General features: G+C 54.3%; 1 protein-coding gene across 14 annotated transcripts in view; it reads right to left on the bottom strand.

Annotated features, from left to right (window-relative positions):
* The window catches only part of DNM2 (dynamin 2), an 86,726-nt gene that overhangs the window by 51,668 nt on the left and 20,424 nt on the right, over positions 1-14,634 (bottom strand). For all 14 annotated transcript variants that reach the window (XM_043911520.1, XM_043911527.1, XM_043911513.1 and 11 more), the window contains exon 2: positions 4,467-4,540. In XM_043911520.1, coding sequence (XP_043767455.1) covers positions 4,467-4,540 — 74 coding nt within the window. The remainder of the gene's footprint in view (positions 1-4,466; positions 4,541-14,634) is intronic.

Below are 14,634 nucleotides of genomic sequence, written 5' to 3'. Positions count from 1 at the left end.
GAGCCAAGCCCTGAGATCTCTCTGGCTCCAGTGAGCAGCGGCCAAGGTCAGAGCTGGGACGGAAGGTTCTGGAGGCCCTGATCGGGCACATTCCACACGAGAACAGTCCCCAGCACTCAGGGCTTACGAGGTCCAGGGGCGGTTCGCAAGGAGGAGCAGGGTTCACCTACGAGCCACTGAACTTCCTGGTGGCTGCGGTCTGAGGTAATTTTTAAACTAAGCCCATTAAAATAATGGCTCACTGAGACCGGTGTGGACCAGGAGAAGTAGGGCGCCTCTGTGTGCTCAAGAGTCAGAGAATTCGTTTTTCGTTTTATTTTTGGCCATGCTGCGTGGCATGTGGAACCTCAGTTTCCAGACTAGGGACCGAACCTGTGCCCCCTGCAGTGGAAGCAAGGAGTCTTCATCTGATCTTAGCCAAAAGGCCCGGAAACATGGGAGTCTTAACCACTGGATCACCAGGGGAGTCCCAGGAGTCAGAGGATTAGAACCTTATAGTACCAGGAACTTTAGACCCCGTAAGAGGCGATGGCCACACCAGTCTCATGGGGCGCCAGGGCCCCGAGGCAGTCACCACTATCACCCCCATTTTACCTTCTTACCTCAGGTAAGAAGACTGAGACACAGAGAGGGAAGCTGCTTGACTGAGGGCCCAGACAGCAAGGGGTGGCAGTCTGGCTCTGGAGTCCTGTCTCTGAGGGCCAGCTGAACAAAACTTTCATCTCGGGGAGCCATGCAGCCCTGTGTGGCCGCCAGGAATCTCTAAAAGCCCCAGCCACAACCACGTCCCACACTGCGCTCAGCCTGCTCCCTAGGGGTAAGGTGTCTCCCCCAGTCCAGGGACCTGGGCTCCCCACCTCGAGGTCACTCTAGACTCTGCCCTTGCCCACACAGCACCACCCTGGCCCGGGCCCCAACACCTCTCCCTTGGCACCTGGCTCACCGCCCCCCACCCCCAGGCTCTCCACCCGCCCTCCTGCCTCTGCTTGGCCCTCCTCCACAAGTCAGCCAGTGGGCTAAGCCAGTATCTCCACACCCGGAACACCACTCAGGTTCCCAGTGTCTGGGTCCCTCATCACACCTGCCTCCCGGCCCCTCCGCAGCCTCATCTCACAGCCTCACAGCACAGCTGCTGCCCCGGCTGCAAAGTTCTCCCCAAGCCCTGGCTCAAAGCAGACCCAGTGCCTGATACTGTGGTGGTTGTTTAGTCGCTCAGTCGTGTCCGACTCTTTGTGACCCCCCGGACTGTAGCCCACCAGGCTCCTGTCCACAGGATTTCTCAGGCAAGAATACTGGCGTGGGTTGCCATCTCCTTCTCCAGGGGATCTTCCCAACCCAGGGATGGAACTCGGGTCTCCTGCGTTGACAAATGGATTCTGAGCCACCAAGGAAGCCCAACGCCTGATATACCCTCCCACAATCCCCTGCGCTCTCCCCTCAGCCTGGCCACAGCAACACCATGTCTGTCGTACCCAACAGGCTGAGCCCAGGGTCGGCCGGGCCCCTCGGAGAGCTCACACTGCCTCCCTGGCATCCGGCCGAGGCCGAGCTCACATCTGCATTAAGGGACTTTGAATGCCACGGTCAGATGGGGGTGGCGGTGGAATATGCAAGCTGGGACCCAGAAAGGAGCATGTCCATGTGGGACACCCCGGACCTCTCTCCCCGAGTCCAACAGGATCCACCAGTGTCTTCATCGCCCTGGCTCCCACCCCATCCCTTCCTGGGACCCCTGCCCCAGAGCTGGTGGTCCCTGTGGCCTCTTCTCCACCTGTGGCCACAGGATCTGGTCAAACCACCCCTAAGAATGAGTTCACGACTGGGCTTTTAGGACGGCCTCCCTGCGTATCCTCAGGCAAGTGGCCTCAGCTCGCTCCTCTGTGAAGTGGGACGACAGGAATGCTGATTTCAACATCATGCCGGGTCAGGCTGTGAGCAGATGTGTGCTCTCCCGGGACTGTCACTTGTCACATGCTTCTCGTTCCTCCCCGCCACTAGAAGGAATTTTCAGTTCCTCCAGCCGGCCACAATGGGCATCGCTGCCTCAGGGTCTTCACAAGCAACCCCTCTCTGCTGTGAAGGAGAGTTCCCATTCCCCAACACACCCCCAAGCACCTGTCAGCCTCAGCTCACACATCACTTCCTCAGAGAAGTCGTGCGAGACGCCCTTCCCCACCACCACGCGCACTTCCATCTGGGGAGGGCCACGCCTATGTGTCTCCCTCTTGGTCCCCACCCAAGGGTCCCCCGCATTGACTGCCAGCACTAACAGGCATCAAGAGGGAAGGTGACAGGGCTTTCCTGGTGGCTCAGTGGTGAAGGACTCACCTGCCATTGCAGGGGACACGGGTTCGATCCCTGGTCCAGGAAGATCTCACGTGCTGCGGGGCAGCTAAGCCTGTGTACCACAACTATTGAGCCTGTGCTCCAGAAACTGCAAGTCACAACTACCGAAGCCTGAACGAGGCAACTACTGAAGCCCGCACCCCATAGAGCCCGTGCTACACAAGACAGGCCACAATGAGAAGCCGGGGCACCCCAACTAGAGAGCAGCCCCTGCTTGCTGCAACTAAAGAAAAGCTCTCGCAGCAGTAAAGACTCAGCACAGCCAAAAACAAATAATTAATTTAATTACATTAAAAAACAGAGGAAAGGCGACAGGTGGTGGCAGCAGCCCTGGTCCTACTCACCACTGCGCCCCAGCCTGAGACCAGCTTGTGGCAGGCAGCCCAGTGCTCCCTGGACCACTGCTGGGTGACAGTCACTGGTGAGTTGATGGGGGAGCCCTCCTGCCATGACGAAGCCTGCGACCTTCCAGCGCAGGAAGCCGGCCAACCTGCTCTCCCAACAAGCTGTGCCAAAGCCATTGGGATGGCACCACATGGCAAGGGCCTGCAGCGTGCCAGGCACTGCTCCACGGGCTGTATATGTATTGAATAACATGGTCTTCACAGCAACTGACAAACGCAGTACTATTATTATCTTCACTGTCCAGACAGGAAGCACAGCTGTGAGCGGCACTCCCTCCCCAGGGGCCAGCCAGCCAGTAAGCTATAGCGCCAGGGTTTGAACCTGGGCAGTATTAGCTCTCAGCCCCCACAAACCAGGGCAGAGGGCTTTCCCAGTGTAGGCAGAGGCCAAAAGCATCAGCATGACCTGGAAACTCATTGAAAATGCAGATTCTCACCACCCTCGTCCACCAACCCAGTGAATGTGCAACAGAAAACCAATGTGCCAACCCCTATGTGACTCGGATCCTACTGGCATCTCACAATCCAGGCTCTGCCACTGGCCTTCTTGGCACAGCTGATTGGACACTTGAACCCAGAGGAGGCAGCCGATTGGCTTGTCACTGGACCAATCTGCTGCCGTCTCTCACTAGTGTCACACCCTCCTGCAGGCGGATTGGGTGAATGAAGATGAGAGGGCGGGACTATGGTCAGCTGAGCTGTGGAGTCTGAGGTCTGGCCCTGCCTGGGTGCCCATCCCAGGTCTGGCGCCCACCAGAAAGGCAGGTGGTTAAACCTCAGTTTCCCCATCTGTAAAATGGGAATATGTCAGCTGCCTCCCTAGAGTGGGGGTGTTTAACACAGCCTGTGGTGACACTGACACTGGCACTCCAAGTGCTGAACCAGCTGTGGGTGACATTCCAGGTCAGCAGGGAAGACTCCTGGGGGCTCTGGAGAGAAGAGAGGTCCCACCTCCAATGGCCCTTTTCACCCCTTCCAGCCTCTGACCTGAGATGCTTTTACAAGGAAGCTAGGTGGGTTTCATGCTGGGAGACATGCCCGTGTCATATCAGACTTGTGTAGGAAGAACAGAGGCCACAGAGGGGGGGATAGGAAAAAAGTCTACATGTGGGCCATTCTACATGCAACAGGTCAGGTCTCTCCCTAAAGTCAGTGCTGTAATTCAGAAAGAAGGAGTGGAAAAACAAGATTAAAAACAAGAAGAGGTAAGAATACTGCTCTCATGAAAAGAGTAGACATGACAATGAAAGGCAGCATGGTATTGATCCCAGCAGTTGTGGAACCAGCCAGGGAAGATATCTGGAGTACAACTGACAACCCGAGTATGGACTGGGGTAAGGGAACATGCAGAAATGATGACTTTTCTTGGGTGTGGTTCTGTGAGTGCAAGAGGGTGTCCTTATTGCAAAGGGAGTGCACCAAAGCCTTTCGGGCTGACGTGTCAACGTCTGCTATTGATTTTGAAAGTGTCCAGCAAGAACGTGTCATCTACGATAGAGCAAAAAATTTGGCACCTGGCGGCCTAGTCACAGCTGATGCTCGGGGCGGGTGGAGGCGTTGCATGAACCGTGCTTCAACTTCCTTGCCCACCAGGAAAAAGGGAATGCAGACCCAAACGGCCCCCCAGGGCCCGAGACGCCTCGAAGCCCCCTGGCTCCCACTGGGCACAGCCACCACGCTTGTTTCCTGTGTGGGCTGCCAGCCGCCCCAGCGTACCTGTTTTTGAGAAGATGAGCTGCAGGATGAGAGGCCGCCGAGTGACGATTCCTGAACCTCGGGGAAGGAAGTCCCTGTGGGAGGGGAAATGGACAGAAATTACTCACAAGGCCGGCTAGCAGGAGGCAGGAAGTGTGACCACACGCGGTGGAGCAATCCCCTCTTGCAATCTGGGTGAGTTCAGCAAAGACATCCACCCCAGCAGGGCACCAGGGAATGCTCTGGCCCTGGAGGGTCCTGAGGCCACAGAGGGACAGGGGAGGGACTGGACTGAAGGCTGGTGACAAAGGGAACCCTTTCCCTTCAGCTGGCTATGTGCCAGCCGCAGCACACTCAGAGGCCCCTTGTCCTGACAAATGCCTGGACCATCTCCCCCAGACTCAAAAGAGATCAGTATTTTTTTTTTTTCAGCTTTTTTATTTATAATTGAAGGATAATTACAATATTGTGTTAGTTTCTGCCATATATCAGCAGAGATCAGTACATTTCTGACCTACATGTTTTAAAGTAATATAATGCCATACATACGAAATAAAGACTAAAATAAAAGGAAAGTTATTTAATGACAAAATACAACGTGTTTCGGGACTTCCCTGGTGATCCAGGGGTTAAGACCTTGCATTCCAACACAGGAGGTGTGAGTTTGATCCCTGGTCGGTCAGCTAAGATCTCCACCTGCCTCACGGCCAAAAAACCGAAACATAAAACAGAATATGTTCTTTGCTGTACATCTGAAACGAACACAACACTGCAATCAACTACACTCCAACAAAAAACTTTTTAAAACACCAGAATGTTTTAACAAATTAAAAAAAAAAAACCAGACTTAAAAAGAATTACAATGTGTTTCATGTCCCCAAAACCCAAATTGAAAGAGGTGGGAAGTGGATCACTGGTTGTCTTGGGGATGACAAGCAGAGTGGCGAGCTTTCTGGGGGATGGAAATGTTCTAAAACTGGACTGTGGTACTGTTTACTAATACTTACTATAAGTTTCTTAAAAAATCACTGCATTTGAAATGGGTGAATCTCCTATCATGTAAATGATCCCTCAATAAAGTAATTTATTTTAAAAAAAATGCTATGGATTTACTATGGGAAAATTCAGGCATTACCTGCACTGACTTACACCTGGTTTCACATAGGGTGGGAAAACTGGAAACCACCCTGGACCATTAAGAAAGGCAACTGAGACTTCCCTGGTGGCCCAGTGGCTAAGACTCCATGCTCCCAGTGCAAGGGGCCTGGGTTTGATCCCTGGGCAGGGAACTAGATCCCACATGCAGCAAGCGAGACAGTGAACACCACAACTAAAGAGCCTGCGTGTTACAACTAAGACCCAGCATAGCCAAATAAATATATATATGTATTTTTTAAATAAAGGCAATGGAAAGAGCAGGGGATCCAGGTGGGCAAAGGAGCAGAAGCAATATTTTCAGAGGTCACTAGGGGCATGCAAAAGATTCTATTTCGTGTAAAATGGAGAAAGGCTCTAGGCTCAGGGAATTTTAAACAAGTTTGCATCCAGGTAAACATTTGGATTATCTGAAATTGGTGCAAAACACTAGGCAAACACCCTTGGTGCCATCCGGCTCCCCAGTACTGTGACAGACGGTGTCTCAGAAGCACCCCAGCACCTCTGTCCAACTGGGAACACCCACAGAGCCCCAGAGGAGGGCATTGGTTCTCAGCACAGGCTGAGAACCTGTTCACCCAGTGGGTGGAATAAGGGAGGAAGCGTTCCCTTGCCACACGCCATGCACTGTGAGGTCTGAGCCCCATCGGACTGTGGGTGGTCCCACCACACTCAGGCAGGGCCTCCTCTGGCTGGACACAGGAGCTTCAGTGACCGCACGGCAGGTGGGCCTTCGAGATGAGGGACCCTGCAGAGGCAGGCTGGCTCTGGAGGTCCTACGGGGGTACTACTGGCAAGCAGCAGAGTAGGGAGCTGGAGAAGGATGAATGGACAGGCCCAGAGAGGGGTGGGTGAGGTGACGCTGGAGGTCACAATGAGAGGTCATCATTCTTAAAGCAAAGCTACCTGATGGGGTTTAGGGACAGTCAGAGATTTTTTCTTTTTTTGGCCACAGCACACAGCATGCAGAATCTTAGTTCCCCAACTAGGAATTGAACCCCACAACCCCTGCAGTGGGAGCTCGGAGTCTTAACCACTGGGCTGCCAGGGAATTCCCTACCTCATTTGCTTTTAAAGGTGTGTGACTTTAAAAGACCCCTCTGAAAAAAAATACAATAAAATAAAAGACCCCTCTGGCCATTTCTATAAAGAAAGAATTGATGCTTCTGAACTGTGGTGCTGGAGAAGACTCTTGAGAGTCCCTTGTACAGCAAGGAGGGCAAACCAGTCAATCCTAAAGGAAATCAATCCTGAATATTCATTAGAAGGACTGATGCTGAAACTGAAGCTCCAGTACTCTGGCCACCTGATGCAAAGAGCTGACTCACTGGAAAAGACCCTGCTGCTGCTAAGTCGCTTCAGTCGTGTCCGACTCTGTGCAACCCCATAGACGGCAGCCCACTAGACTCCTCTGTCCCTGGGATTCTTGCACGCTACCCACGGAGCCACGCTCCGGAGGACAAAGAATCTGTGGGCCACCCCTGCCCCGCTCAGAGCACGTCACGCCCGCTTCATGCAGTGTATGTAACTGTCTGAATGTGACTCCCATCCTCCCATTTAGCAGATAAGGAGAATGAGGATCAGTGAGGATTTGCAACCTGGCCAAGGTCACCAGCTTGTTCACTCAAGTATTACTCACACCAACCCAACAGTGGAGGTGCTGGGGACAAAGAAGACACACCATGGGGGTAGGAGGGCTTCGGTCAGTGAGCAAATGAGTCAGGAGCAACGTGTGAATGGAGTCCCCAAGTCCCACGGGCTGGCTCGCCCACGCTGCTGTGTGTGACTGCAGCTGGCTCCTGTTCCTCGCTGACTGGTGCGCCACTGCACGGATGGACTGGTCCATTAACTAACTGATGCAGATTTGTTGTTGTCGTTATAGTCACTCAGCTGTGTCCGACTCTTGGCGACCCCAAGGACTGTAGCCTGTCAGGCTCCTCTGTCCATGCGATTCTCCAGACAAGAATACTGGACTGGAATGCCATCTCCTTCTCCAGGGGATCTTCCCCATCCAGGGATCAGACCCATTGTCTCCTGCTTGGCAGGCGGATTCTTTACCACTGAGCCACCTGGGAAGCCCCTGCAGGAGTGGACAACAGTCTGATCATCCACTCACTAGCTGATGTGGCTTTTGGGGGTCTTCTTCCAGCTCGGGGCCATTACAAATAAAGCCACTCTGAATGTTCTCACCTGTGCCTTTTGTTGACAAATGCCTCATTTCTCTTGCTGAGTCATAGGGCAGACCTGACCTTGAACAGGCAAAACGAGTCTCCGCTGATAGAAATCAGAGCAGGGGTGGGGTGGGGAACTGACTAGAAGGGGCAGGAGGAGACTTTTGGAGATGATGATAACGTCCTCTATCTTGATCTGACCAGTGCATGCATTTATTTCAAAAAAGAAAACAATGAAGGTGTACATCTACAATTAGGACAATGTACCACATCTGAGTTCAGTCTCGGGAAGGCCATGAGTACAAGGAGGTCCAGGAAGATGCGCTCCCAAAGATTCAGACACTCAAGCACAGAGAAAGCACTCCATTAAAATCTGTCCACGGATACATTATCATCTTTTTAGTTTCCCAGGAGGGAATAGCTCAGTTCTAAAGAACTTTAAAGGGCTTCCCTGGTGGCTCAGTGGTAAAGAATCTGCTTGCAATGCAGGACAGGTGGGTTCGATCCCGGGGTTGGGAAGATCCCCTGGAGGAGGAAATGGCAACCCACTCCAGTATTCTTGCCTGGGAAATCCCACGGACAGAGGAGCTTAGAGGGCAATGGTTCATGGGGCCTCAGAGTCGGACTCAACTTAGTGAATAAACAACAGCAGAAAGAACTTTAAAGCCCATGGAAGAGGCTAATTAAATAAATGATGACCCATTCATGTCACTTTGCAGTCACACACACATCCACAAATACATACTCCAAGAATAACAACAAAAAAGAGCTTTTTATCTCCTGACATGGAACTTCCTTCTGGGTGTATCAAGTAAAGAAAACAAAAGGTGCGGAAGAGAGTCTGTGTTTTCTAAGTAAATAAAAAGCCTTAAACCAGAGCCCAGGTTGGCCAAGGGCCTGTTGGGAGGGAGAGTCACGGCAGGTTCTGAAGCATCTTTGAATTCTGCATCATCCACATGGACTACTGACTCCAAAACATTATTTTAGAGTAGCTCACATTTGTCGAGGGCTCCTCTGGGCTACTTAACCATGACAACGTCCAACGAGGTGGGCCTGTGAGCTCATTTTATGGAAGTCACTAGGCCCAGAGGCTGGGCACTGAGGTCACTCGGCACCCAGGAGTGTGGACTGAAGTCCGTGGGGTCTGAGCCTCTGACCGCCGGGCCCCCAGCCTCTGGGCCTGCACGTCTGCTGTGGAAGCTGCAGGCATCTCCCCGGCCATGACTAGGCTTTCGATCCTGCTGTTGGCACATGCTGTCCTGTGACCACTCTGGGTGCGTCCGGGGGCCCGGGCATCGTGAGCACAATGATGACACCACAGACTGTGCACAATGAGCGCCTCAGAGGAACACGAGAGCCAGTGTGATGGGTGCTCCTGGCCCTCGCCGGGCAAAGACGGCTTTCTGGGGCTGGGACTTGGTGGCAAGTGGGAGGGATGAGTAGAGGCCAGAGGAGACAGAGGCTGAAGGGGAGAAGGCTGAGGGGCGAGGCTGGGTGGGCGGGGGGCCTCGCACATCAGGCCGGGAGTTTCAGGAGCCCTGGGATCCACCTGATTGTGCATCTAGAAGCCTCAGACAGCACCAGGCACCCTTGGTCTCAACAATCCCTGAAAAGCAGTCCCCAGAGAGGATGGATACATGGATACGTATGGCTGAGTCCCCTCGCTGTTCACTTGAAACTATCACAACAATGTTCGTTAGTCAGCTATACCCCAATTCAAAACAAAAACTTCATAAAAGGGACTTTCCCGTGGTCCAATGGCTAAGACTCTGAGCTCACACTGCAGGGGGCCTGGGTCTGATCCCTTGTCAGGGAACTAGATCCCATATGCCATGCAACTGAGTGCTGCAACTAAGACCTGGCAACAGCCAAAAAAAAAAAAAAAGCAGCCCCCCCCCCCAATCTCCGAGGGGCTCAGTGAGAGGCCTAAGGTTCAGCTGGCCCTAAGGCCCACCCACAGGGTTTCCAGACACCCAGCAGCAGCGGCATTCTTGGGGCCTTCCTGGTCCGGGTGGTGGAAGGAAGCCACACACACCCCCACCCCCTCAGGCCCCTCTGCTGCAACACCGACTGTCCACTTCTCAACAGGCGACTTTCAAGTCTGTCTTCGGCTTCCTCCTCCCAGGCCCCACCCACATTCCGCTGGTCACACCAAGTCCCTCCCCCTGATTCAAAGTGTTCCTGCCCCTCCTCCTCTTCTCTTGCTACAAGGGCCACTGTGCCCCCAGGCTGCCCTTCCTACTGTGTGACCTTGGGCGGGCTTCCCGACCTCTCTGATTTGGGTTTCCTAGTTACAGTAATGGGGAAAGAATGTCCTGCCAATCCAGGAGACGTTAAGAGATGCAGGTTCCTTCCCTGGGTCAGGAAGATTCCCTGGAGAAGGAAATGACAACCTGCTCCAGTATTCTTCCCTGGAAAATCCCATGAACAGAGGAGCCTGGTGGGCTATAGTCCGTGGGGTCGCAAAAGAGTTGGACACGACTCAGTGGCTGGGCATGCGTGCACAATGGGAAAATTCCACTTATCTCAGAGGGCAGCTGGGTACCAGACAAACAGGCTCCTCCTCCGCCCATGACTCCACAGCTCTGGCTCAAATGTTACCTCCCTGGGGAGATTTCTCCCATTCTTGTTCACAGGTCCAAGCCCCACCACTGCCCCCCAACCTTCTTCCAAAGCACTAACACTCTACATGCCACTTATCTGCTTCCTGTCTGCTTCCCCATGTCAGCTCCCCAGAACATGATCTGGACTTTATTCTGGTACACAGAAGGTGCTCAATAAGTGTTGTTCAGTTGCTCAGCCATGTCCTACTCTTTGGCGACCCCATGGACAGTAACCCACCAGGCTCCTCTGTCCATGGGATCCTCCAAGTAAGAATACTGGAGTGGGTTGCCACTTCCTTCTCCAGGGGAATCTTCCTGTTTTAGGGATTAAACCTGCATCACCTGCATTGCAGGGGGATTCTTTACCACTGAGCCACCAGGGAAACCCTCCAATAAATGTTAACTCTGATAGTTTCAGCACCATCCCTGTCATCTAATCCACTGGGTCCAGCCCTGGCCCCAGGCGTCTGACCCCTACTCCTCCCAGGTTAATAGGTGGTTATCCTCCTGAAACAGAGGCCTGGGCCTCCAAGCCTTCCTCCTGCAGAGGTCACATGACTGATCCCAGCTTTGACAGGGTCCCTCACCTGCCCATCCCCCCAGGACCGCCCCCTTTTAGCTGAGCCCCTCTCCCCTCAGCCGTTGGATTCTCCCCTGTGTTTCTGGCCTCCAAGCCTTTGCAAAAGCTGTTCCCTCTGCCAGGAAACCCTTCCGCTCAGGCTCTGCAGGTACAGTGGATTGCACCTCTCCCTCCCAAACGCACACCCTCCCCTTCCCACTCCCACCAACAGGGCCTCCAGTGAAGGGCCAGGACTGTGTTGGGACAAGACTTCACCTAGACTGGCCACCACTGGATCCACAGCACCCAGAACAGCGCCTGTCACACAGCTGTCGTCGTTCAGTCACTCGGTCGTGTCCGACTCTTCCCAACCCCATGGACTGTAGCCCCGCCAGGCTCCTCTGTCAATGGGATTCTCCAGGCAAGAATACTGGAATGGGTTGCCATTTCCTTCTCCAGGGGATCTTCCCGATGCAGGAATCAAACCAGCATCTCCTGTTTGACAGGTGGATTCTTTACCATGGAGCCACCTGGGAAGCCCTGTCATAAAGCAAGTGCTCATTCAATGCTGAATGGACTCTGGAGCCAGACAACCTGGGTTCAACGCCCAGATCCGCTCCCACCCTGGGCAAGTCTCTGTCCTCTCTGGGCACTGGTCCTGCTGTCTATGGGATGAAGGACACCACACATCATCAGGATGCATGACCTGGCACGAGTCACAACACCCTCTTGGAGGCTCTGAATGGGGCCGCCTCTCCCCAGAAGGTGCTGCGGGCTCTTGGAAAGGCAGTGGGGGCAGAGAGGGAAAGGCACAGCAGCAGGAGGGACCGTGGGCCACTCAGAAGCCCAGGTTGTTTATTTACTTCTGAAGGGAACACAAGGCCTCTCGGGCAGCCCTTTGACTTCCACCCCTCTCCCCACCCCCAGGAGGGTGGGGCAACAGAAACCAAGAAGACCCCCAGAGAGGGAAAACAGAGAAGTTAGCAGCAGATGAACCAGCCCGAATGCAGGGCCTGTGAGGGCCCAGGCAAGGGCCCAGACTGGGATCCATCCCTCCCTCATAATCAAATCCTCACCAGGCTGAATTTCCCTACTGGTCCAGGTGTTAAGACTCCACGCTTCCACTGCAGGGGGCGTGGGTCTGATCCCTGGTCTAAGAAGTTCTGCATGCTGCAAGGTACAGCCAAAAAAAAATCCTCATGGGGTCACCCTAAGCCTCAGTGTGGCTGGGAGACATCAGCCCAATGCCAGACACAGGAAGAGTTCCTGGCCAGGAGTCCCACGCGCCAGAGTAATACCGACCCCCTCTCTCACACAGGGAACCCTGGGCTGCCCGCCCAGCCCAGCTCTAATCCATTCTGAGTAACATCTCGGTAAACCCTCTGGGCTTTCCCGGTGGCTCAGACAGGAAGAATCTGCCTGCAATGCAGGAGACATGGGTTTAATCCCTGGGTCGGGAAGATTCCCTGGAGGAGGAAATGGCAACCCACTCCAGTATTCTTGCCTGGGAAATCCCATGGACAGAAGGGCCTGGAGGGTTACAGTCCACGGGGTGCAAAGAGTCAGACACAACTGAGCGACTAAACAACAACAAACCCTCTAGCAATGCCAAAGGAATGATGTCAGGGCCGATGCTCCCATTTCACAGGTAGGTAGACTAGGGCTCTGTTTCAGGACCTGCCCAGGCCACTCAGCAAGGAAGCAGCAGAATTAGGAGGGGAGCCTGGGTGGGACACCAATGAAGCAGAGCCCCTAGTTGCCCCCGTCACCCACCCAGGGGCCTCTTTGTGGTATTACTACAATAGAAGTCATCACAACTCAGTCTCCAAGGCTATAGCATCCAGTCTGCGCACACCCCGTTGGTCCCAGCCCTGCTCCCTGCCTCGTCCATGTCCCCTCTGGATACCAGCCAACAGTAACCATCGGTCACCGGCCTGCCCTCAGTGGCCCAAGGCAGGTGCCACTGTGTACTCTGGTCAACCCACGGGGCAGGCAGTGTGGTTACACCCCTGACTCAGACCACAGGACCCCTCCTGCCTCTTGTCTCCCGCCCCGCCCAGAGGCAAGTCCTGTTGGCTCCACCTCCGAATGGAGCCTGAATGGGCCCCCTTCCCTCCATATCCGAGGCCTTCTGCCTGGCCCACCAGTGGCTGCCCCTCACCTGCCCACCCTCACCGCTACACTCTGTTCTTCCCAGAGCATCCACAGGCCACCTGTGGACACCAAATTAGGCATGACCACCCTCTGTTCAGAGCCCTCCCAGGACTCCTACCTCACTCAGGTTAAAAGTCCAGGTCCTGGGGACTTCCCTAATGGTCCAGTGATTAAGACTCCATGCTTCCACTGCAGGAAGCACGGGTTTGATCCCTGGTTGGGGAATGAAGACCCTGCATGCCGCAGACCATGGCCAAGGCGGGGAAAAAGTCCAAGTCCTTCTTACAGCCCATGTGACTTTCCCGGCATCATCTTCCCCGTCACCTTGCTGCCTCACCTCCTCCTGTCATCCCCTCGCTCACTTAGTTCCTGCCACACTGGCCTCCTCCATGTTCACAGTGTGCCTCAGGGCCTTTGCACTGGCCGCTCCGTGGACCTGGAATCCTCTCCCTGCAGCCTTCACACGGTCAGCGGGCAACTCCTGGCCTCTCTCCTCCCTGCTCCACCACCAGTATGAAGCAGCCCTCCGTCCATTACCCACCATCCTGCTCAATTCTCATTTCTACTCATAACTGCCTCCTTCCAGCTTGTTGACTTGCTCACATGGCTGTGGTCTGTCCTTTCCCACCCACTGCCCTTCAGAAGAGCGGCAGCTTCGTGGGGCAAAGGTCCTCCATCTGGCACACTCCCTCGTCTCTCCCCAGTTCCCAGGCACGGAGCCCAGCAGGAGGCAGGGGACCGATGTTCGCAGCATGCCATCGTACAGGTAAGGAGGCTGAGGCGCAGAGGGCAACGGGACGACGGACAGGTCGTGGGCACCCTCCCTGGCTTTCACAATCCCACTCCCAGGTGCCACCCTTCACAAGATTCCCAGCAGGCTCCTCCCTGTTCAGGAATCCTGCAGGTTCTAGGGCCGGCCCCGCCCCTGGCACTCAGCCATCGGGTCACCTGCTCTGTGCCCTCATGGCCAGGCCAGGAGCAAAGGCAGGAAGCGGCCCACGGGTCCGAGCCGCCCTGACTCTGCACCTCTCAGACCCCAGGTAGCATCTAGATGGGGCCACTTCCACTCTGGACAACCTGTGCAGGTCAGGTCATACCTGCGTACCTCAGTTTCTTCATCTGTCAAGTGCGGTAAGGTAGACGGAAAGGTCTGCAAGAGTTCTTACTAGGAAATCAATCCTGAACATTCATTGGAAGGACAGATGCTGAAGCTGAAGCTCCAATACTCTGGCCATCTGATTCGAAGAGCCTACTCATTGGAAAAGACCCTGATGCTGGGAAAGACTGAAGGTAGGAGGAGAAGGAGGGCAACAGAAGACAAGATAGTTGGATGGCATCACCAACTCAATGGACATGAGTTTGAGCAAACTCTAGGAGATAGGGAAGGACAGGGAAGCCTGGTGTGCTGCAATCCACAAGGTCTCAAAGAGTTGGACACAACTTAGCGACTGAACATCAAAAACAAAAAAGAAAAACTCAACACAGTATGAGTCAGATCACATCCACCTTTGCTCAAAGCACCCCGCCTCCCCTCAGTAGCCTCCAAG

The sequence above is a fragment of the Cervus elaphus genome, chromosome 9, assembly GCF_910594005.1.
Source record: "Cervus elaphus chromosome 9, mCerEla1.1, whole genome shotgun sequence".
In the NCBI taxonomy this organism is placed as follows: Eukaryota; Metazoa; Chordata; class Mammalia; order Artiodactyla; family Cervidae; genus Cervus; species Cervus elaphus.
The sequence above is the reverse complement of the archived record's forward strand: the minus strand, read 5'-3'. Positions and strand labels throughout refer to the sequence as shown.